The sequence below is a fragment of the Polypterus senegalus genome, chromosome 5 (genome assembly GCF_016835505.1).
Source record: "Polypterus senegalus isolate Bchr_013 chromosome 5, ASM1683550v1, whole genome shotgun sequence".
In the NCBI taxonomy this organism is placed as follows: domain Eukaryota; kingdom Metazoa; phylum Chordata; class Cladistia; order Polypteriformes; family Polypteridae; genus Polypterus; species Polypterus senegalus.
Window position 1 is genome coordinate 172,809,192 of NC_053158.1, and position 23,103 is coordinate 172,832,294.

The 23,103-nt window shown below is 38.2% G+C and overlaps 1 protein-coding gene across 2 annotated transcripts in view; it reads right to left on the minus strand.

Annotated features, from left to right (window-relative positions):
- dpp6a (dipeptidyl-peptidase 6a) overlaps positions 1–23,103 on the minus strand; it is a 937,255-nt gene that overhangs the window by 53,233 nt on the left and 860,919 nt on the right. For both annotated transcript variants that reach the window (XM_039753634.1, XM_039753633.1), the window contains exons 13-17: positions 21,728–21,835; positions 20,428–20,519; positions 19,597–19,644; positions 18,764–18,882; positions 1,753–1,800 (exon numbers count right to left, since the gene is read on the minus strand). In XM_039753634.1, coding sequence (XP_039609568.1) covers positions 1,753–1,800; positions 18,764–18,882; positions 19,597–19,644; positions 20,428–20,519; positions 21,728–21,835 — 415 coding nt within the window. The remainder of the gene's footprint in view (positions 1–1,752; positions 1,801–18,763; positions 18,883–19,596; positions 19,645–20,427; positions 20,520–21,727; positions 21,836–23,103) is intronic.

Consider the following 23,103-nt stretch of genomic DNA (forward strand, 5'->3'; position numbering starts at 1 on the left):
TATAAAAATGCACTGTAATGAGACACATACAATAAGTATATTGCAATGTCCAGTCACATTGTCAAAAACTCAGTGATTACTTCATTACTACAGGACCCGATAATAACAGACACTATGTAAAATGTTGCTGAAAGTTATCTCAAATTCATTATTCAAATTCAAGTTACCTACAAAAAAATTCAAGTCTGTGCCAAGCAGCTTAGTGAGAAAGTGAAATATGATGTAAAATTCAATGAGTAACACTAGAATATGACACAGTCACATCTGCACAAATAATAATGATAATAAACAGAACAGAATGTTGGGATCAGTAGGTGGCTCCTATGAAGTACATTCCAACAATAGCATTACTGGAAATAAGATTAAAGTTTAATTACATAAAATATATGATTTTATGATTATGACTTGGCAGCACAAGGGCACAGTGGTAGCAATGTTGAATTGCAATGAGGAGATCCTTCCTGTGTGGAGTTTGCAAGCTCTCCTTGTGTCCGTATGGGTTTCCTCCAAACTATCTAATGCATGTAGCATAACTCCGGGTCCAGCCTTTGGTCTTGACATGTCTAGACTACAGCAGCTCCCTGCATACGCGTATACTGGCTTATGTCAGCAAGTTGCTGCAGATGACACAAAATGCAGTGGCATGCCTGGTGTTAATGTGGCTGAGGTGAGCACATGTCATTCTTCTTTTCAGATCACTACATTGGCTCCCTGTGGCTACATATTTTAAGGTCATACCCTTGATGCTTGCCAACAGAGTAGCCAATGGGTCAACACCTATATATATTTTTGAGACATTTGAGAGGTAAAAGGCTCCTTCTGGCCCAATCAGATCTACTGACAAATGCCGTCTGGTGATGCCACCTCTGCGAGGCATCAAATCTCAATCCAGACTCTTTTCATGCGTAGCTCCTAGCTGGTGGAATGACCTGCCCATCTCCATTTGAACTTCAGGCTCTCAATGTATTTAAGAAGCATCTGAAGACTCTGTTTTTTGCTAATTTTTCCATTTAACCGATATTGGCTTTGATTTGTGTTTTTTATTCTCACTTCTTCATTTGTGATGATCAATTTTGTAACCTTGCTGCATAACACTTCTTTCAAAACAGACACCAGACTCACATTTACTCAATTATGATGACCTGTTTTGTAGGTTACTTTGGATAAAAGTGTCAGCTAAGCAAACACATTCAAATATAAAACACATTTGCAATTACATAATTAATTAATTCAAGGAATATTGTCTACAATGAGAATTATTATTACTATTGTTTCATTCATCTACATACTGGAACATGGTAATTATAATTCTTTATTAGAATGTTTTATAATAAATTCATGATCCATCAATTCATTCTGAAACTTAATTCAGTTCCAGGCCCTGAAATGCCAGAGCCTAATCAATTAGCACAAGGTGAAAGACAGAAACCAACAGTGGGTGGATCACTAGTCCACCGATATAAATTATAAATATGAAATAAAAATAAATGAATTTGCGCACAGGTCAGGTTAACTATTAAATATATAGATCCATCCAAAATATTCAGGATTACAACATCTTATAAATTAAACTATACAAAATAATTTAACAACTTTTGCCTGAAAAAGTGTTTTGTGGAAAGAAGGTGTCACAAGAGCAAAGCAGCATTTATATTAGCATATGTAAATAATACACCAGATGTAATACATGTAATTACATTTTTCTAATTTGCTTCAACCCAAGATGTCTTAATAAAAGGTCATTTTACTCACTGTCTTCATCAGCAGTACTATGTACTGTTACAGATGGAACTCCCGGTCCTTGAAACCAAAAAAATAGGAAAAGAAAAATAGTCAAAAAAAGAGTAAAATCAGGCACATTTTAATGAGTCTGAATAAGTAAAAAGTAAGTTACACTCATATTTCACATTGAATGAATAAATGAATGTGCAGTAAAGACATAACTCAACAAAAATGACTAAAACATGACCAGCAATATAGATACAAGTATGAAGCTGTAATACAACCAATGAATTCATAAAATATTCCAGAATTAATCATTTTAATTACATTAAAGGCCTGTGACACAATATAACGGAAGCATTTTTTAATGAAAATCAAATAATGCCAAGCATATCTGAAAGCGCTTGGTTTTTTTAAACAGGTTTAATGTCATGCTGAATAATGGTTTAGACTACATTTTGAGGTCGGCACTGATTCAGCTTGCTTTAACTCATTTCTCTTCACATAATGAACTGTCAAAAATGATAATATTTTGACAGCTGTAACATGCACACCATCTGCCAAATGTCAAAGTCTGTCAGAACGTGCCCCATACTGTAAGGCACTCACATCATTAAGATAATTTTAAAGTGACTCTAGAGTAGGGTTAATGAATCGCTCTCCTTCATGCCTTCCCTTCACTGTCTTTTAATTTTACTTCTACACCTGTGCTTTTCCTGGGAAACTGATCCATTTCATTGGGTATAGTTCCTACTAATTTCATAATAAAAATTGTTCATGATTGCCGCACAATATGGTAGTGCAGAAGACGTATTTCACGCTGCTTAAGAAAATGCAATAGCAGTCAAAATGTTAAATTACGTCTTTATTACAATATATACTGTACGGTGATTAAAAACAGAGACTATCAAATCATTCCATTATGGTGGATCTTTCATAATGCATGAACAACTTTCACTTCATTTACTAAATATTAAAAAATATTCCATGACTCTCATTGAAGTGCTTTCATTAACACTGAACAAAATGTAAATAAACTTTAAAATTACAGTCTCAGTTTAACAAACCTAAGAAATATTACGCTAACTGCAGAAACTTTTATCAATTTAATAATAATTTGACACAAAACAGAGAAGGACTGCAAGCACTGCAAAAGAGATCCAGGAGGCAATAATGAATTTCAATAACCAACTGCTGTTTCATATTTGCGCTAATCACAAAGTTTATGTGTCATATTCTACATTTACAGTACAAACCTGGTCCTGTAGTATTTGAGGCAACTGAGCAAAACTCTAAAAAACTGCTTGCCATTACTTCAGCCAAATGTGCCTCTTCCAATAGTGAATTGCAAACATTGTTTTTCTATTTTCTGAACTTAGCATTCAGTTATTCCCCCATTTTATAACTACTCTATTTAGTATTTCACTTTCCCTTTAACATTGTAAAGTTTTTAATGTTGATCAAGGACAAAAATGCCATTCATTTATTCATCCATTTTCTACACTCATGTTTCATTACTCAGTTGTGACACTGGGAGACGAGGTATATCTATGGAGAAACTCTAAATGAGATGGAAGTACACTGAATTCAAACTAGGCCAGTTTAATCCAATACACATTTCTCATTTTGGGAGCAATGACAAAGCCAATATGTACAGTCACTTCTCATTATCCGCTCATGTTATGATCCTGAAAAAAACTGATCTTATGGGAAAAAAGGGGCTAGGTTCCAGCAGGACATTGGCTGGGGTTGAGGGGGGTACTAGATGTCGGAAGAGACTGGCAGCCCTCCACTCTTAACTTTTGAGGCTTGGTAATGATCCTTTACTGTCTCTATAGTTAAGTTCAATTGTCTTCCTGGCACTTCACCAGAGCCAGTGAGTAGCCATGGCAGGGTTGATCCAATCAGTAGTACTGACTACCAGTATGTAAAAGGAGCAGGGACTTGATCAATGCAAGCTTATGACCTGCACTTACTGGGTATTCCTCATTCATGAAGAACAATTGAAAGTCCTGGGGACTCATGTATAACACTTTGCATAAAAATCACACTAAAACAAGGTGTACGGACAAAAGTTGAAATGTGTGTATGCACAAAAAAATCTAGATATGTAAATCTGTGCATACGCCAACTTCGACACACTTCCTCTTTAGAAATCCCAACGAACGTGAAATTTAATGTATGTGCTTGCGTTTACAGCCCCACCCTGACTCCTCCCAGAATTTCGTAGATTTTAATATGAAAATCAATATAAATAGCCCCTTTTCTTCAGTGCTTTGTTAAAAGACAATGGCAATAGCACATGGAAAAAAAGAATTTCAGTGAATGTGAAGCGGAGGCAAAGAAAAACGTACTATTTGTTGGCTTAAGCAGTGGTGTAAACAACGAAAGAAAATTGATGCAAGTGATACAGTGTAGCGGAGACACTCAAAAGTTCAAGTTCAAAAAGTCGTAAAGTGCCAGAAATAAAAAAAGAAGTCGTCAGATATCAAAGTCTATGTGAACACTGAGTCGCAGCCCACCATCTGTTTATTCTGTTTCAGACAATATTACAAAAGGTGAACCCTGTGCTGAGGACACAAATCCACATGGTGATGGTGCTGACAGATGTTGTTCTCAGTCATAAAATGCAATAGTGGATGCTGTAAGACAAGCATGTCAAACACGTGGCCTGCAACAGAAATCTGTGCAGCCCGAATGACAGATCCTAGTTAGCACTAAACTTGTACAAAATAATTACTATCGTTTGTGATTTAATCATTCTGCATCTTCAGCGGTTCTTATTGACTTTTCTTACTTCCACCTTCTGACAAAAGCGCGTTTTCCCATAGCATTACAGTACCAGAAACATCATCTGCTAGTATAGATGCAGCTGCGGCGTCGGCTCTTTGATACCCTAGGCATAACACTGCCCTAACCCCCATGAGCCTTGACCAAAGTTAATGAGCCTCGACGTCGTAACTGAAGTGCTAGGCTGCAGCAGCCTGGCAGGCAACACTACTGGCTGGGTTGCTGAGACTGGCCACTGGGCAGAACTGAGCATCACGAGTAGTAATATCTTGCATATTTTCACATAATGGAGCGGGAGATCGACAGGCGGATCGGTGCAGCGTCCACAGTGATGCGGGCTCTGCATCGGTATGTCGTGGTGAAAAAGGAGCAGAGCCGTAAGGCAAAGCTCTTAATTTACTGGTCGATCTACATTCCTACCCTCACCTATGGTCATGAGCTGTGGGTAGTGACCGAAAGAACGAGATCGTGAATATAAGCGGCTGAAATGAATTTCCTCCGGAGGGTGTCTGGGCTTTCCCTTAAAGACAGGGTGAGAAGCTCAGTCATCCGGGAGGAACTCAGAGTAGAGCTACTGCTCCTCCGCTTCGAAAGGATTCAGATAAGGTGGCTTGGGCATCTGATCAGGATGCATCCTGGATGCCTCCCTGGTGAGGTGTTCAGGCTGGCCTGGGAACACCTCGGGATTCCCCAGGAAGAGCTAGTAGAAGTGGCCGGGGAGAGGGAGGTCTGGGCATCTATGTTCAAGCTGCTGCACCCACGACCCGATCTCGGATAACCGGAAGAGGATGGATGGATGGATATTTTCACGTTTTTTTTTTTGCTCTATTTTTATGTAATTTTGTGCTAGTATTGTAACAAACAGTTAGTGCAGACTATAGCTGAAGATCTGAAGTGTACGCGAGAAGTTGGTGAGTTGTCTTTTAACAAATTTTTGTGATTTTGAGTTTGTAAAATTAGTGTAGTTCAAGGGCTTTTGCATATCGGCTTATTTTACAATATAAACTTTGAAATAACCTTAGTAAAGTAAAATTAGATTTTTGGAGGATTTGTTTTTCAACTTGTATTAGTGAGCAATGAATTCAGTGAGCGTTTTCGTGATTTCAGTTCACACGAACAGGACTTAGAAGCTGTTTACATCACCATACTCTTACAATGTTGAGAATGTGCCTGAGAATATCCAAATAGAATTGATTAAACTGCAGTCAGATTCTATTCTGAAGGAAAAACGCAACAAAGTTGGTGTGCCAGGCTTGTACGCTTACCTGCCACCCTCATATGTGCAGATCTGTAAGTTGACATCGAGAGTACTGTTTATGTTCGAAAGCACTTACCTTCGTGAGAAATTTTTCTCATCAATGAAACCTACCAAAACCCCACATCGCTCAAGACTTACTGTCAAGCAACTTTCATCCATTATAAAAGTTGCAGCTGCACAAGATTTCAACCCTGATATTGACGAATTGGTTACTAACAAGAGATGCTAAGTGTCAGGTCAAAAGAAATAGATCTCAGACTGTAAGACTCCTATATAAGGACCTAGCTAAGAGGCTAAGACTCTAATTGCATGCTGTTGTACGGAGATTTTATGGAAATAAATTGCTTTTCTTTAAACTTTAAGTGTAACAAGTTTTCAGTATTGGAAAGAAAGCTACAGTAACTTTGTAATAGTATAATAGTATTTGTTACATTGTGGCCCGCTGACGCACGTATGTCAGTCGAAATGGCCCACCGATGGTAGTGAGTTTGACATGCTCGCTGTAAGAGATGTGGCCAATTATCTTAGAAACAGAAGGGCTAAATATATGATATTGACCACAAAATAAATGAATTGGTTAAAAAATAAATCCTGCATCTGATTATCTGTTTTTACATTCTGCTAATAACATTCAAACAAAGTTGTAATGCTGTCCGATGCACAATACAGCACACTTTCTGTGGACTATAGAGCAGCACATTAATAGAGTGGAAATGGTTTCTATTTACATAAGCAAATTCATTCTCTGAAGGCGCCTTTATAGTGTAGCATTGGCATCGAACACCACAACAGAATGATTCTCTGCTCTTTACATGGCTCTTTTCTTGTGACTCACTATCCTTAAAAGGGCTGCTTTCCTTTTGCCACACTAGTTGGAAAAAGCACCTGCAACTATGCAGAGCTGCTGCTTTTATAGGTTCTCCAGCTATACATGATGTAATACCAGTTCATTCTTTTGGTGATTCATCCCTGGCTGATGTAGCTTGTCTGGCGTCATTGCATTAGCAATGTGCGTGCAGTTAAACACTCCGATTACATTTGGAAAGCCGGCCGTTGCTGAGAATTGCACATTGATATTTGCCAGTTCAACCACAGTGTAAGGAAATCTTCTATATCTGGATGACAAGCAGATGATACCATCCTATACTGCTGGCATGGCACGACTCAGTGATGCCTGAGGAAGACCCGATTGGACAGCAAGTTCACATTGAAAAGCTCTTAAGGCTAAAAACCTTAGAGTGGATAGAACTTGCAAAGGAGCAGGTAGCGCTCAATTCCACAAAGTTTGCCTTTGTAAAGCTGGCGCCAGTTCAACACACAGCTACAAGAGGATAGCTGTTGGAAATTGAAATCGACTTAGAAGCCAGGCATCATCATCATCTGTAAATACACGCTCTCTTGCAATTTTTACATTTGCAATGTCTTCTAACAATACTAAAGCAGCTATGGTAGTTGGAATAGTTTGGCCATTGATTGATACAGAATAATTACCATCAAGTGAATTAAATTTGTAAACGATATGCAAATAATTTCAATGTATTTGATACTGTAAACCCCGTATCACTGACACAAGTATGAAAAAGAAAAGTAAATGACACAGAGACAGTAGCACTGCTTTGATGCTGGGTGCTGCCAGTTTGCAAAACTAAGCAGAAATGTGTGTATGCAAAGCAGGAGGCTACTGTGAAAATGTGCGCGGCTTTATTCCAACTTTAGCTTTTATACATCTCAAAGTATGTGAAGAAACGGGCATACATTTTTTGTGCGTACACACTGTTTATAGAGTAGCCCCTGCTCCTCATCACAAATGCGTTTTAATGGCTTATCCATGCCTCTCAGCACTGTGTGGATACGAGGTATGTCTATTAAATAACGAGACTGTGATTCCACCTAGTAAACAAAGTAGTCAGAACCAGTTATAACTGTATGCGTGGTGACCTTGAACATATCTGAACCTGCATGACAAGCAGCAACACTCTATGACATTCAATTGATTGTGAGTCGGCATTTAGTTTGGTTGTGTTTTCTGTAGTGTGCCGAAAAAATGTTACGTTTAAAAGTTGAACAACATGTCAATTAGACATTTTTAGTAAAATTGCAGAAAACTCCCACAGAATGTTTTCAAACAGCTTATGGGAATGACTGCCTGTCTCATGCGCGTGTTTGAGTGGCACAAAAGATTCAGCGTGGGACATGAGAATGTCGAAGATGATGAACACCCTGGACCAAGAATGAAAAAAGCTCATCAAAGCAAGTCAAAATTCAAAGCCATGATCATTGTGTTTTTCGATATCAAGGGTGTAATGGGAATGGGTTCCAGAAGGCACAACAGTTAAACAGAATTATTATAAGGAAGTTTTGATAAAGCTGAGAGAAAAAGTCAGAAGGCAACTGTGGGAAAATGGTTCCATTCTTCACCAGGACAATGCGCATGCTCACACAGTACTTTCTGTAAAGCAGTTTTTGACCGACAAGCACATTAGTACACTTGAACATCCTCCATATTTCCCCGATTTAGCAACGTGCGACTTTTAACTTTTCCCAAAAGTTAAATCAGTGCTTAAAGGGACACGCTTTGAATCAGTTGATGCTGTAAAGAAGAAAACGCCGGATGTGTTAAAACAGCTGACAGAAACTGATTTACTGTGGAAAACAAGACTGCAGCAATGTATTAGTGCAAATGGAGAGTTGAAGGGGACAAGCATTAAATTTGTAATACATATAAATAAAGGTGAGTTATTTAATCAGTCTTGTTATTTAATAGACACACCTAATAGTATAGATTGACCCATTCAGTGCAGTGCATGTATTATTGCTCAGTCTGAGGTTTCACTGCTGCATGGTAGATATTTCAGAATTTTTTTTTTCTACTGTGCATGGCCACAAACAGGTGCAAGTAGGTCATAGATGTCACAAAACGTTCAGCTTGTCTTTATCCCAATTTAGTTTTCAGTTTTGTAGGTGTTTCGAGTGACCTGTAAAAATGGGAGATTTGTATCATTGATAACCTCTTTGAATACAGTGTTGCAGTATATTGTTATTTAATAAGCAACCCTAATACTAAGATAAACCTGTGGTAGTGCTACTGATGAGATTGGCACCCACTTTAAAGGGAGTTCATATTCAGAGGGAAATGGCCACTGCAGAAATGCAGCTTTCTTTGACAGACCACATCTATGTGCTGTCATGCATGTGTACCTAAGGTACGCCTTCAAGGCTCTTAAAACATAAACAGTACCACTCTAAGTCGAGAGAGGGTGCTGTTGCTAACTCCTTCTCCTTTTCCATCCACGTTTCCGAATTGCAAATCTCAGAAGACAACTCACCTGACACTCCATAACCGCCCTTTCCAAAAAAACCCACCATATACCAGCTACTCGGTGCAAATGGCAGTTCAGTTTGAGAACAGCAATCTAAACCATGGCTGTGATCATTTCATTTACATTATTTTGAGTTTGAACCATTAAACAGGGCTTACCAATGTGGTACCCCAACCTGTTGTTCTGTCTGTCCTTAAGGTGCCGTTTTTGCGTGATGCTGATGTGTTTTTTGCTCGTACAATGTGTATAATTTTATATGACTGACATGTGTATTCTAACTGATAATATTCTTCATATTAATGTTATTCTGTTGTACCAGAGTTAAGACTTCAGTGTTCAACAAATGGGACTCTCCTTGTTGATATTATTATATGTCTAAAGAAAACTGATATTTTTTGATAAGATTCTCTACAAAATCAATGCTTTTGCTTTTCTCAAAAATTAATTGTGAAATTCCATGAAGAAGGATGCGGTTAAATATGTGATTTCCTAGTACAAGGTGGTGCAGGGAAACGAGAAATTTTAAGTTGATGTTCAATGCATGAATAAACACATTACAAAATACATTTAACGATGAAATATACTGTACATGATATACAAATAATAATGGTAATCAATATTCATTCAATAATCATTTTATGTTATTTTATGAAAACTTGTCCATTTCTCCGTACACATTCTGACAGCTGGCTATGGAAATTCTGCATTGCTGGATGTAACAAGTCAAGAGGAAAGCCAGCAATTTCCTCTTTAATCCTCCTTTTTTAGTTCAGCAATGGTTGCACGATGTGTGTGGTACACTTGATTTTGAAGATGTCAACACAGAAAAAAATCACAAACAGTGAGATCTGGGGATCTCGCAATCCATGGAATATCATTGCTTTGTCAAATGATGTGCCTTCCAAACAATTGTCGAATAGCTGCCATTGACTGTTGGGCGGTACACAAAGTGGCTCCAACTGGGGACTTCTTTTTTTAAGGCTGAACCCATCTTTTCTAAATTACGCACCCATGTTGTAATTGCATGACATGACGGGACATGATCATGACGTCCTAACTGGTAATGATGCCAAAATTCCCTTTGTGCAGCAGTCACACTATCACCATTCTTATAAAAGGCTTTCATAGCGAACGCTCGTCGTGCACCACTCCACTGCTCCATTACAACCAATGGCAAGGGGTTCTAAACGAGGTCGTATTGGTCCCAAACAACTGCTGACGCCTTACGGTTACCAACAACTAGTTCCAAAGTTTCCTGTTTCCCTCTGCTACCCTATATATTTCAGAACATAAAATTTGTATGGCAACAAAACAATGAATCACACCTGTCTTTCAAATGTCAAAAAATGTCAGTTTTCTCTAAAATCATTAAACTGAACTTTATTTAGTGTTGCAAATGAATTCCTTTTTAAAGCCACAGTATTTGATATTTAATTAGTGTTCTTAGTTATTACAGAAAAGAGGTTACACTTTGGAACTCTGCAATTATTTTATAAAAAAATTTTGTAAGTTCAGGTAAAATGTATCAATTTAAGTAAAAAATCTGCTGACTACTACTTTTTACCAAAGCAGTACTTTCAACTTTATTAGCCTTTTTAAAAAATGAATTTTCGATAATATTAGAAAAATTGGTCCCAGTGTACAGGAAAACGCATTTTAAGAGGTGTTCAAATTGATGTTGTATAATAACTGTGAGTACAATCATTATATGTAATAAGATCGTTGACCATTTTAGAGCGCTCAAATGCAGGATTAATTTACAGACATTTGTGCCAGTTGCTATTAGATACCCACAACAGCAGTTTGTTGGATCTGGAAAGAATAAAATTCTTCTAGAAATTGGTGTTAGTGCTGGAGTGCAGTAAATTAACTGCAGATAGTTTATGTTTCTGAAGCAACTTTAGCCGGGAAGTGAAAAATGTGAAGCAATCCAGGGGCTCAGTGAATCTTCCCATTTGGGTAGAACTGAAGAACAAATTACACTCATGACATACTATTACTAACATTAACTGTATAAGGGACTGTTTTTAAAGTACTCCCACTCAGAACACTGACAAATATTGAAATTGAAGCTGAACCTTTAATTACAAGCTGCATGTTAGACTGCTTTGAGCTGGATATGTGAAGAGGCCAGAGCACCAGAGCACCAGACAGACAGAAATATCACCCATTATACACCACATGCTGTATCCTGAAGTATGGAGAAATTCTGGCTATCCATTAAACTCTTGTTCCACCACGAGCTGCCCAGCATAACCTCTAGGTATTGAGCAAACATCATGGGACCACCACACTCTAGTGTCTTATCAGTTCAGACCAGACAATCCACACTGTAAAGAAAACCCATCAAAAACTTCAAAAGCCTTTGCTGGACAGTTATTGTATCAAAAGATCTTGACCATATATTGTTCTCCTCTCCTTCTAAATGAATCTTAGGCTGGAGTGGACCGTTATTTTTTTACATTGAAGATGACCCACAGAAGAGTTTTTCCAATGCTATTTCTGTTCTAGTGTCCTTATAAACACAGGGTTCTTCGGTTTTTGCATTACAACCTGCCTAAAGAAGAAGCCTGAGCTGCCTTGAAAGCTTGCATATTGTAATCTGTTCAGATAGCCAATTACAGGTGTCATTTTGCTTGACCTTTCATTGTATCAAAAATGGCTACCACGGTACAACACCTTACTACTACTGAAATATTATTAGTGAAAAAAAAAATGAAAACAAATGAGTAGTTCGCCTAATCTCATTAAATAAAAAGACAGAACCAGGGTAACTATTCACACAATCAGAAATCTTTATAGGATGAGTACCTAATGTGAAAAATATGCATGTATAAATCAAGTTTAAAGCTATAATTTACAGTATGTGTCTTTTTATTACATACAAATTGAGGAGACGTTGGAATTACCATCAGAAAAATCATGTGTTATTGTTATCTGATAAGTAATTAAGGACACCCTACTATAATCAAAGCATCCTTTTGCCTTTTTTTTATCTATCATCTCAGGAATGCAACAAGCTCATCAAACTAATTACAGCACCAATAAAAAGTATTCACGCCTTGAAAGTTTTCACATTTTATTGTTATACAACATCGAATCACAGTGGGTTTAATTTGGCTCTTCAAACACTGATCAACACAAAAAGACTTTTTAAAGTCAAAGTGAAAAGAGATATCTGCAAAGTGATCTAAATGAATTAAATATAAACACAATTAATTGGTCTCATAGGTATTCACCCATTTATTATTATATACTTAAATCATTACTGCTGTAGCCAATTGGGAATAAAATCCATTGATATTAAAGATTTACTGCATTTGGAAATCTCTGGCTTGATTTTTTTGCACTGATTCCATGTCTCAAAGATTTTTTTTAGGGTAACATTATGTTGAAGATGTTAAAATATTTTTGCGACTCCCCATAACTTCAGGTTGGATTCTGTGGGTGGTTTCTAACACTTTGACAGGTGACATTACAGGTTAAAGTGTAAAAAGGTCAGTGTTGGGCACTTCCGGGTTCTCTGACATTGTGGATACAAACAGTAAAATAAACTGTGCACGTATGAAGCTTTGGTTAGTTCAAAATCCAGTTTTATTTCATTTGACTTTGAGTTCAGGATTTCATTTATAGTTTGATGTTAGAATATTCTGATTTTCTGGTTTCAACTTTGGCTTTGTTTTCAGAACAAGCCTAGTGTGCCTGTATGGCCTGCTTCTTCTTCATCTTGTGGCTGTACACCCAATACCTAATATTGGATTTGCTCATATTCTGCCCTCATGCTCATAATGATAAACACCAAACTAAGCAGGCACTTAATTGCCATGAAAAATTGTGCTTAGGAATATTTTATAAGCAAAATCCTATGCTGCCAGTTATAGCCAGATGCACTACTATGATTCTGCTATGATAGAAATTGCTTCATTTTTTCACTTTTAAGAGCTTTTTGATGAAATATAATTTATTTTAATTTGTCTCCTATAATGTACTTTTCGTTAAAATTAAGAGTGTATCATGTAGGAAGTTACATTTTTAGGAAATTTGATTTATTTTCAGATATACTGTATATATTACAATAGAGGAGTTATAATACAACACCCAAACATCTATTGCTACAAAAGAGATAAAAGTCAACAATAAAAATACACTCAATTCCAGAAATCACAGAAAGATATGTTTTTCTAGATTTAAGCAACATTAAAAACACCACTCTAAGTCAATGAGAGCTCATACTAGGAACCAATGCAAGAAGTCATACATTGTTTATGATTAGTACATTAGAAAATCACTATATATAGATGCCACAGGGGCTGGACGGGCTGGGATGGTTCCTTACCTGGATGGGAGACGGCTAATAGGCAAACAGGTATCCCGGCCTGGGTAGAGAAAGGGATCAGACCCAGAAAAGAGGGCCAAATAGGATGTCACTAAGGACTGTTTACTCCCCCAGCACATTAGATGGCAGCTGCCCTAGATAGCGTTGCCCAGTATGGAACCAGTAAGGACTGCTGGGAAGTGTAGTCCTGCAACACAACCCTGCTGGAGCCCCTGGGTGCCGCAAGGGGGCGCTGCAGGGAGATGTGTCACCTAAAATGGGACTTCCATATGACGTGGAACTACTTCCATCAGTGCAGTGGCCCTGGTACTCCGAGGTCCTCAATAAAAGGGACCGAACTCCGTTGTCCAGATGAGATGGAGTTGGGAGGAAGGTAGGCAACGCTTAACTGGAGGAGGGCAGTGATGTGGTAAGAGTTGGAAGGAGAGAGATTATTGTGAATTGTGGAGAGAGAAACCTGTGCTTGTGCTAATTTGTGCTACTGTAGAAGGAATTTGGGTTGAATAAACCACACTCTTGTTGTGTTCATGTTAGGGGCTTGAGCTGTTGACTCCCCGGTTTCCTTCACAATATATAATTACTATTAATATGTATGGTGATGAAACCGGTTTTATTTTTGCTTAGTTTTTTGTTCACAGTGCACTTCAGAAACTGTTATTGTCTATGTAGAGAAAGAGGAATTGCTCCTGTGTATGTGGATTCTCACTCCCCAAGTCTTTATGTTATGGACAGAATGAAACATTAGAAAAATAGAAGAACTGAGAGTTGAACAGGCCATTCAGCCCAATGAGCTTGTCCTTTCTGTTGTTCACTTAGATTCTCCAAAAATAACATCAATGTGTGATTTGAGGGTCTCTAAAGTCCTACACTCCACCATACTGCTTGGAAATGTCTTCCATGTGCCCATGGTTCTTTGCATGAAGTAAAACTTTCTAACATTTGTGTGAAATTTACCATTAACAAGTTTCCATTCCTGTCCATGTGTACTTGTTTATTTTAAATTAACAATGGGGATACACTGCACTATAATTTGATAATTTTAAACACTTCATGTCTTATTCTTTATTTGCTTAAATTGAAAAGGTTCAGCTTTCAGCCTTCAATCTTTCCTCACAGCTCATATCTCTTATTCCAAGAATTAACCTAGCTGCTCTTCTCTGAACCTTCTGTAGTGCTTTTATGTCTCTTTTGTAATATAGAGACCAAAACTATAAACAGTATTTCAGATGGAATCTGATCAATAAGTTATACTGTATAACTTGAGAATAAACTTGACTTGTACTCCACATATCATGATATAAAACCTTACAAAACCTATTAGCCTTCCTGACTGCTTTTGTACAACATCTGGATACAGACCGTGCCTAGTGATAAGTCAACTATGACTCCTACATCCTTCTCATAAATTGCACTTTTAAATTTTAGACCTCCTATTGTGTATTTAAATGTAACATTTCCACTCCCAATGTTTAATACCTACATTTACTTACATTGAATTTTATCTGACACAAATCTGCTCAGGACTGTATCCTGTCCAAGTCCCTCTGTAAAAATGTAGTCGATTCTACATTATCTGCCCTTCCACCTGGTTTTGATATCATCTGCAACCTTAACCGACTGCACCTTGAATTCCTATTTCTTTAATACTGATCACAAACCTTTCATATGCTACCTTGTTAAAAGCCTCATAAATAATGTCAAAAGCACTTCTCTTATTGTAATCTATTGTTGCTTCCTTATAGAATTCAAATATATTAGTGAAACATAATTTTCAAGTCTGAACCAGTCTGTTAACAACTTCCTAATAAGAGTGTTATACACTTGTGCTGATGGATCTTTTTCTTAATAATTCCTTTCATTAATTTACTTGTGATAAAAATTAAGCTTACTGGCATATAGTTACTTGGATCTTGGATAATATTTGCTAACGTCCAGCCATTAGGAATTTCCCCAATGTGCAGAGATTTTCAAAAATATGTGCCATGGTTTTATATATGTAACAACTAACTTCCTAAAGCATTCATTGATAAATATTATCTGGTCCTGGTGATTTTTTAGATTTCAGTTTATTTAATCTAAACAGTATTTCTCCCTGTACAATTTAAAAAATTGGAAGTACCTCCTTAGTATTCCTTGTTAATTATGTGAGGCTATTTACTTCTTTACATGTGTAAACTTCAATAAAACACAAGTTCAAAAATTTTCTATTTCACTTTCTGTATATTTTAATTCACCTTTACCATTCCTCATATTCGTCACCTCATCCTTTACCTTTTATTTTACTGCTAAAATACTGAAAGAATCTTTTTGGGCCATCTTTCTCCTTTTCTGCTATACTTCCCTCCAACTGTGTTTTGACCACATTTTTAATATTCTTTTTCACCACTGTTCTCATATGCCTTAGAGTTAGCAATTAGTATTATTTGTTTTTACAACTGTTTTTTCCTTGTAGCTTTCTTTTAAAAAAAAAAAACTCCTCCTTGAACCGTCACCTTATCGTGGTGGAGGGGTTTGCGTGTCCCAATGATCCTAGGAGCTATGTTGTCCGGGGCTTTATGCCCCTGGTAGGGCCACCCAAGGCAAACTGGTCCTAGGTGAGGGATGAGACAAAGAGCGGTTCAACAAACCTCCGATGAAGAGCAAAAACTTTGGACAACGTTTTCCCTTGCCCAGACGCGGGTCACCGGGGCCCCCCTCTGGAGCCAGGCCTGGAGGTGGGGCTCGATGGCGAGCGCCTGGTGGCCGGGCCTGCACCCATGGGCTGGCCGGGCACAGCCCGAAGAGGTAACGTGGGTCCTCCTCCCCATGGGCTCACCATCTATGGGAGGGGCCAAGGAGGTTGGGTGCAGTGTGAGTTGGGTGGTGGCGGGCGGGACCTTGGCGGTCTGATCCTCGGCTACAGAAACTGGCTCTTGGGACGTGGAATGTCACCTCTCTGAAGGGGAAGGAGCCTGAGCTAGTGCGAGGTCGAGAGGTTCCGCTAGATATAGTCGGACTCACCCCGACGCACAGCTTGGACTCTGGAACCAATCTCCTTAAGAGGGGCTGGACTTTCTACCAGTTTGGAGAGGCCATGGAGAACGACTTTCGGACGGCTTCGAGGAGATTCTGGTCCACCGTCCGGCATCTCAGGAGGGGGAAGCAGTGCAGTGTCAACACCGTATATGGTGGGGATGGTGCGCTGCTGACCTCGACTCGGGACGTTGTGGGTCGGTGGGAGGAGTACTTCGAAGACCTCCTCAATCCCACTAACATGCCTTCCAATGAGGAAGCAGAGCCTGGGGACTCTGAGGTGGGCTCTCCCATCTCTGGGACTGAAGTCACCGAGGTGGTCAAAAACTCCTTGGTGGCAGGGCCCCGGGGGTGGATGAGATACGCCCGGAGTTCCTTAAGGCTCTGGATGTTGTAGGACTGTCTTGGTTGACACGTCTCTGCAACATCGCATGGACATCGGGACAGTGCCTCTGGATTGGCAGACCGGGGTGGTGGTCCCCCTCTTTAAAAAGGGGGACCGGAGGGTGTGTTCCAACTATAGAGGGATCACACTCCTCAGCCTCCCTGGAAAAGTCTATTCGGGGGTTCTGGAGAGGAGGGTCCGTCGGATAGTCGAACCTCGGATTCAGGAGGAACAGTGTGGTTTCCGTCCTGGTCGCGGAACAGTGGACCAGCTCTTCACCCTTAGCAGAGTCCTGGAGGGTGCATGGGAGTTTGCCCGACCGGTCTACATGTGTTTTGTGGACTTGGAAAAGGCATTCGACCGTGTCCCTCAGGGAATCCTGTGGGGGGTGCTCCGGGAGTATGGGGTACGGACCCCTGATAAGAGCTGTTCGGTCTCTGTACAACCGGTGTCAGAGCTTGGTCCGCATTGCCAGCAGTAAGTCGAGCCCGTTTCCAGTGAGAGTTGGACTCCGCCAGGGCTGCCCTTTGTCACCGATTCTGTTCATAACTTTTATGGACAGAATTTCTAAGCGCAACCAGGGTGTTGAAGGGGTCGGTTTGGTGGACTCAGGATTGGGTCACTGCTTTTTGCAGATGATGTTGTCCTGTTTGCTTCATCAGGCCGTGATCTTCAGCTCTCTCTGGATCGGTTCGCAGCTGAGTGTGAAGCGGCTGGGATGAGAATCAGCACCTCCAAATCCGAGCATGGTCCTCAGCCGAAAAGGGTGGAGTGCCCTCTCAGGGTTGGGGGAGAGATCCTGCCCCAAGTGGAGGAGTTCAAGTATCTCGGGGTCTTGTTCACGAGTGAGGGAAGAATGGAGCATGAGATCGACAGGCGGATCGGTGCGGCATCCGCAGTGATGCGGGCTCTGCATCGGTCTGTCGTGGTGAAAAAGGAGCTGAGCCGTAAGGCAAAGCTCTCAATTTACCAGTCGATCTACGCTCCTACCCTCACCTATGGTCATGAGCTATGGGTAGCGACCGAAAGAACGAGATCGCGAATACAAGCGGCTGAAATGAGTTTCCTCCGCAGGGTGTCTGGGCTTTCCCTTAAAGATAGAGTGAGAAGCTCAGTCATCCGGGAGGGGCTCAGAGTAGAGCCACTGCTCCTCCGCATCGAGAGGAGTCAGATGAGGTGGCTCGGGCATCTGATCAGGATGCCTCCTGGACGCCTCCCTGGTGAGGTGTTCCGGGCACGTCCAACCGGGAGGAGGCCCCGGGGAAGACCCAGGACACGCTGGAGGGACTATGTCTCCCGGCTGGCCTGGGAACACCTTGGGATTCTCCCGGAAGAGCTGGAAGAAGTGGCCGGGGAGAGGGAAGTCTGGGCCTCTCTGCTTAAGCTGCTGCCCCCGCGACCCGACCTCGTATAAGCGGAAGAGGATGGATGGATGGATGGCTTTCTTTTTAGCTCCTTGTTTATCCACCACAAAGATTTCTTTAATATATCACTGCTCTACTACAAAGTTCTCTTTACATTTTTTACGATGACCTTTTGACCTATAGTATTGACTTACTCTGATCATTTGACCTATCCAGTCTCTTTTAAACCAAAACTGATTATTGGAAAAATATATATCTGGTCTCATGAATCTGAGATATGAGAGAACATTTTTGGTAACGATTTAGACCTTTAACATTCCAACTTACTAATTTCAATTTCCAATCAATATGATTTGATCTTTATTCCATAGAGTTCATCTTCCTGTACAAAAGGAGGAAATTAACATCAGTCTAGATTTTAAACTTTCATTTGTTGAGCCCTGTACTGCTGCAATTAAAATATAAGCATTGATAGGGCTGTAAACAGTTTGCCGTCTCCCCCTCCACCTCTCATGCCCCACCCACACCTCAAGGTAGGTCATATTTTTGAATTGCATATTTGTTGCGGAAACCTACCTTTACAGTCTAAGAGGAAGTACTGCATATTGTGACTGAAGGAAGCACCAACATAGCCACAGCCTTCAATCAGATTACAAGAAAGGCATTGTCGGTTATATAGCCCAGTGGTGGCAGCACTAAAATTAAAAAACACAATTATATACTGGGATGGTAATGTCTTTTTAATTACACAAAAATCAATTTCTACAGCTGAGCAAATGGAACTCAAGTATAATTACATATCACAGTGGTCTATTTATTGGAGGAATTTCACTGTCATGGTGTGCTGTGCATGTCGAGACTGTAGCAGTTCCCTTTCATTTCACTGTTTTGGGAAGATTATTGTTGCAATGAGTTACATTAATCTGAACAGAAGGAACTGAAGCAATGGCAAAGTTCTTTGCAAAATTGTAATTTTTAAGTATTGCAAGTCATACTCAATAATACACTCCACATGCTTGTCTAGGAGATTTTTTGTTAATTTTTAAATCTAAATCAGAGATAGTACTGTAAAAAAAGGTGTTCATTCCTGATGAGCCATTAAAAAATAATTAAACTATAATTAGAAAAGAGAAAGGCAAAGTCACTATTGTCCACTTTTCTCACAAGACAATATTTTTTGACTGTACTATTTGTATGTGGTGGGAACAAAAAATAAAAATGTGGCTCAATAACAGAAATTAGTGTCTTATTAACTGATAAATAATGGAGTATCTACATTCTTAGACAAAACACCATAATCCATTTAAGAGGTGTAATAAAGTACATGCATATTTATATTTTCTACCATTTATTATGTTTAAGGGAATAACATATATTAAAAAAAAAAACAATTAACACACTTTGTTTACCTGTAAAGATGCCTTCTTTTTGGATTATCTTCTGTACTCAGAAAATAGCTGATGGTTAAAAAAAACAATCAAAAATTATTATTGAAAAAATGCAACTACATTTATTTTCAAGCATTTTCCTAAATTCATCCATCCATCCATCCATTATCCAACCTGCTATATCCTAATTACAGGGTCACGGGGGTCTGCTGGAGCCAATCCCAGCCAACATAGGACGTAAGGCAGGAAACAAATCCCGGGCAGGGCGGCAGCCCACTGCAGTTTCCTAAACGCTGTTTAATTCCAAAGTATTGTTTATAGTTAGGTATTTAGTACAACAAAGCAGTTTATTTTTATTTTATGCAATTGAGTGCCTAATCTGATGAATAAAGTATGGTTTATTTGACACATATTTCATCAGTAGTTTAGGGTATTTAAACATGATTCATCTCCTAGTGAGAAATTAATCTGGAAGCTAAACAGATCTGACCATTTATTAATTAAAAAGTAACTGACCTTGTTTTTCAACCACTCTAGATATTGATGTCACATATTTTACTGTCTAAAAATTAAGTGTTCCACCTAAACACAATATGGTAGTGTAAAAGTTAAATCAAGTGAGTATAAAATAAAAAGTGACTAGTCAAATAATTAAATGAAAATAAAAATGCTTATCTATATGTGTTCATGAAATATATAATACTGTATATATTATATGTCATTAGTTTACATACTAGCTTACCACATTTTAATACATGTAATATCAACAAAGCATATATGTTTATTAAATAGTTACATTAAATGATAAGAAAAAACAAAATCCCAGCAATTTATAGAAAGAGGAATGCTTACATGATTTGTCTAGCTTCATTGTATGCCAAAAGCTCTGTCACATCCCAGTCTCCGGACGTTATCGATTGTAACGTATCAGTACTAATGTTTGGCTTGTGAAAAAATACATATATATAAATATAGATATTACTAAACATTCCATTTGTCAATAATTCGTATGTTCAAAAAGCACAGAAAAAACAATTCATGAAAAATTGGAGCATCCCTAGATAATGAAGTATTTACAAATCCCTGAAATGTTACTTGCATAAGAACTACTTCAAACACAAAATTGTCCTTTTAAAATTAAAGAATACTGAATTTGTTTCAACCCAACCATATACAGTACAAAAATCTGGTGCCTGTTTCAGTTGTATACAAACACCCAAAAGTGTACTTTGAATTGTACAAATAATAAACAGAATATGATGTCTCAATAACAGAAATAAAATATAAAATTCATTTGTTAGCACCGATTAAAATGTTTTCTGTCCTAAAGAATTTAAAAACCTAGTTTCCATTACTGCAATAACTGCCATTATTATGCTTTACCCTTCTTTTCCACAAAAGTACAAATAATCCCTACACTTGACAGATTGTCTGCAGTATGCAATACATTAAACCAATTTGGGATTCCACCATTTTTTAGATATGTCTAGTAGATTTCTGAAAATCTGAAAACAGGCTGTGTATTTTTTTAATCTGCGGTGAGGTGAAGTGAGAGACCTTAAGGCATAGCCAGTTTCTGTAAACTGTAAAGGCCATTTCATGGTAAATTAGGTTTCCTAAAAGATCTGAAGTTTGTCTGTTCAAAATCTGACATATACAGGGAGTTAGGTTTCTTGAAGTAAAGTGACACTCACTGAACAATGGTTGGAGTTGTATAAATTTAAATACCAGTTAAGAAGTAAGATCTTTAATTTGCACTACAAAAATCCTAACGTTTAGGTTGTACTGAATCCTTGTACCTAACATGGTTTGAAGTACAACTACAACCTAGGCAGAATCAGGGCAGAGAAACCAAAAGAAAACTACAACAACTGACAAAGATTTACTGAAAATTACAGAATCTTTTATACAATTTCCACCAAAGAAGACCTAAAGGCACTGTGTGATTTTTGTTGGATACAAAAAAGTGAAATTCACAAACATTTAATGCTCAATATTTAACAATATACATTATTGTAACATGATAAAGAATTAACTGAGGCCAGCAAGTTGACCAAAACAGAACAGAAGACTCTTAGGAGGTATTATTTGCTGGTTTCACAATAACTTAGCTACTATGAATAAAATATTTTAAATGGATCTGTAAGCTTACTTGTGAAGAAGCCATTGCAATATGAAAAAACTTCCCTCTGCCGCCTTGTGGTATTGCTCTTATGAAGAAAAACTTCTTTCCATCTTTGGAAAACACTGGAGCTTCATTCTTTCAAATAAAATATGGTGCATTTAATAAATATTATTGCAATTATTTAACATCATTCAAATAGAAAGGAGTCCAATACATCCCAATGGAAGCTCATTTTTATATAAAGCTTAATTATTGCATATGGTATAATTCTACCTAATTTGCTAATAGACAAATGTACATTAGTAATATTATAGGAAATTAAAGATTTTTCAATACAGTTCAGCCGGTTGTGCTGTAAAATAATACATATTCAAGTACATTTACTTACATGATATTTATTATGTACACAAATAAAATAAAATGAACAGGAAACTGAATCAAATAAACAACTTTAATAATGTTAAATTTGATACAAAACACATTGGTTGAAATGAAAAAATAAGCTGCATAGATAGACATACTGGTACGGGGTGGATTAAAGCCTCTGTTCACGTCGACCTTTATGGATCTATTATGCGTATATTTCTTTCACTTCATTATCCAGCATATGCTCTAGTAGGGCAAACAACTGACAGCAAAAATCTTGATATAATTAAAACATTTCTACAGCAGTTATTGCTGGTATACGTCACAATGTTTTTGAAGGAAACGGGGATAAGTACTGGACTAAACTGAACCGAAAACAATGTGCAAACACAACGCAGCTTGTTTAAAAAAGATAGATCAGTTTATTCAGAAGTCAAATGTTCTGTCTTTGCTGGGAGTTCTACACAACGCAAAACAAAACACATCATTTTCCAAAGAAAATTGTAAAACGGACATCAGACACACATACAGACATTATCTTTTCTTGACATTTTGAACACTGTAGAATCATAATCTGAATTTAACTTGATATCAAATGTTTGACCCCATCCCTAAACTGTCACTTACATGGCATTAAAATGAAGTAGGATAATACAGAAATATGTATGAAGTGCCAGGTGCAAATTTGGTTGCAGAAAACTATTTTTCCAATGTGTATTAATACAGGCATAGACATTACTGCTTTTGGTATTTAAAATGCTATTTTTTAACATTTAAAAGATTTTTGTCTTCTATCATAATAATGGGGTTTTGGACTTATAGCTCTTATAGCTTTTAGCAGTCACAACTTACGAGGTCACTTCCACTGGAGTGTTTAACACGAGATTGGAAAGTAAAACCTAACTTCAGAACAAGACGTGAATTGCCGTGGTCTGTTTGGAATGGTAATGTCAACTTGTTGTAGTCTCTACTCTCACTAAAAAGCACAACTGGACACTTGAACTAACAGCAGGTTATATTGACTAGTCAGAAAAGTA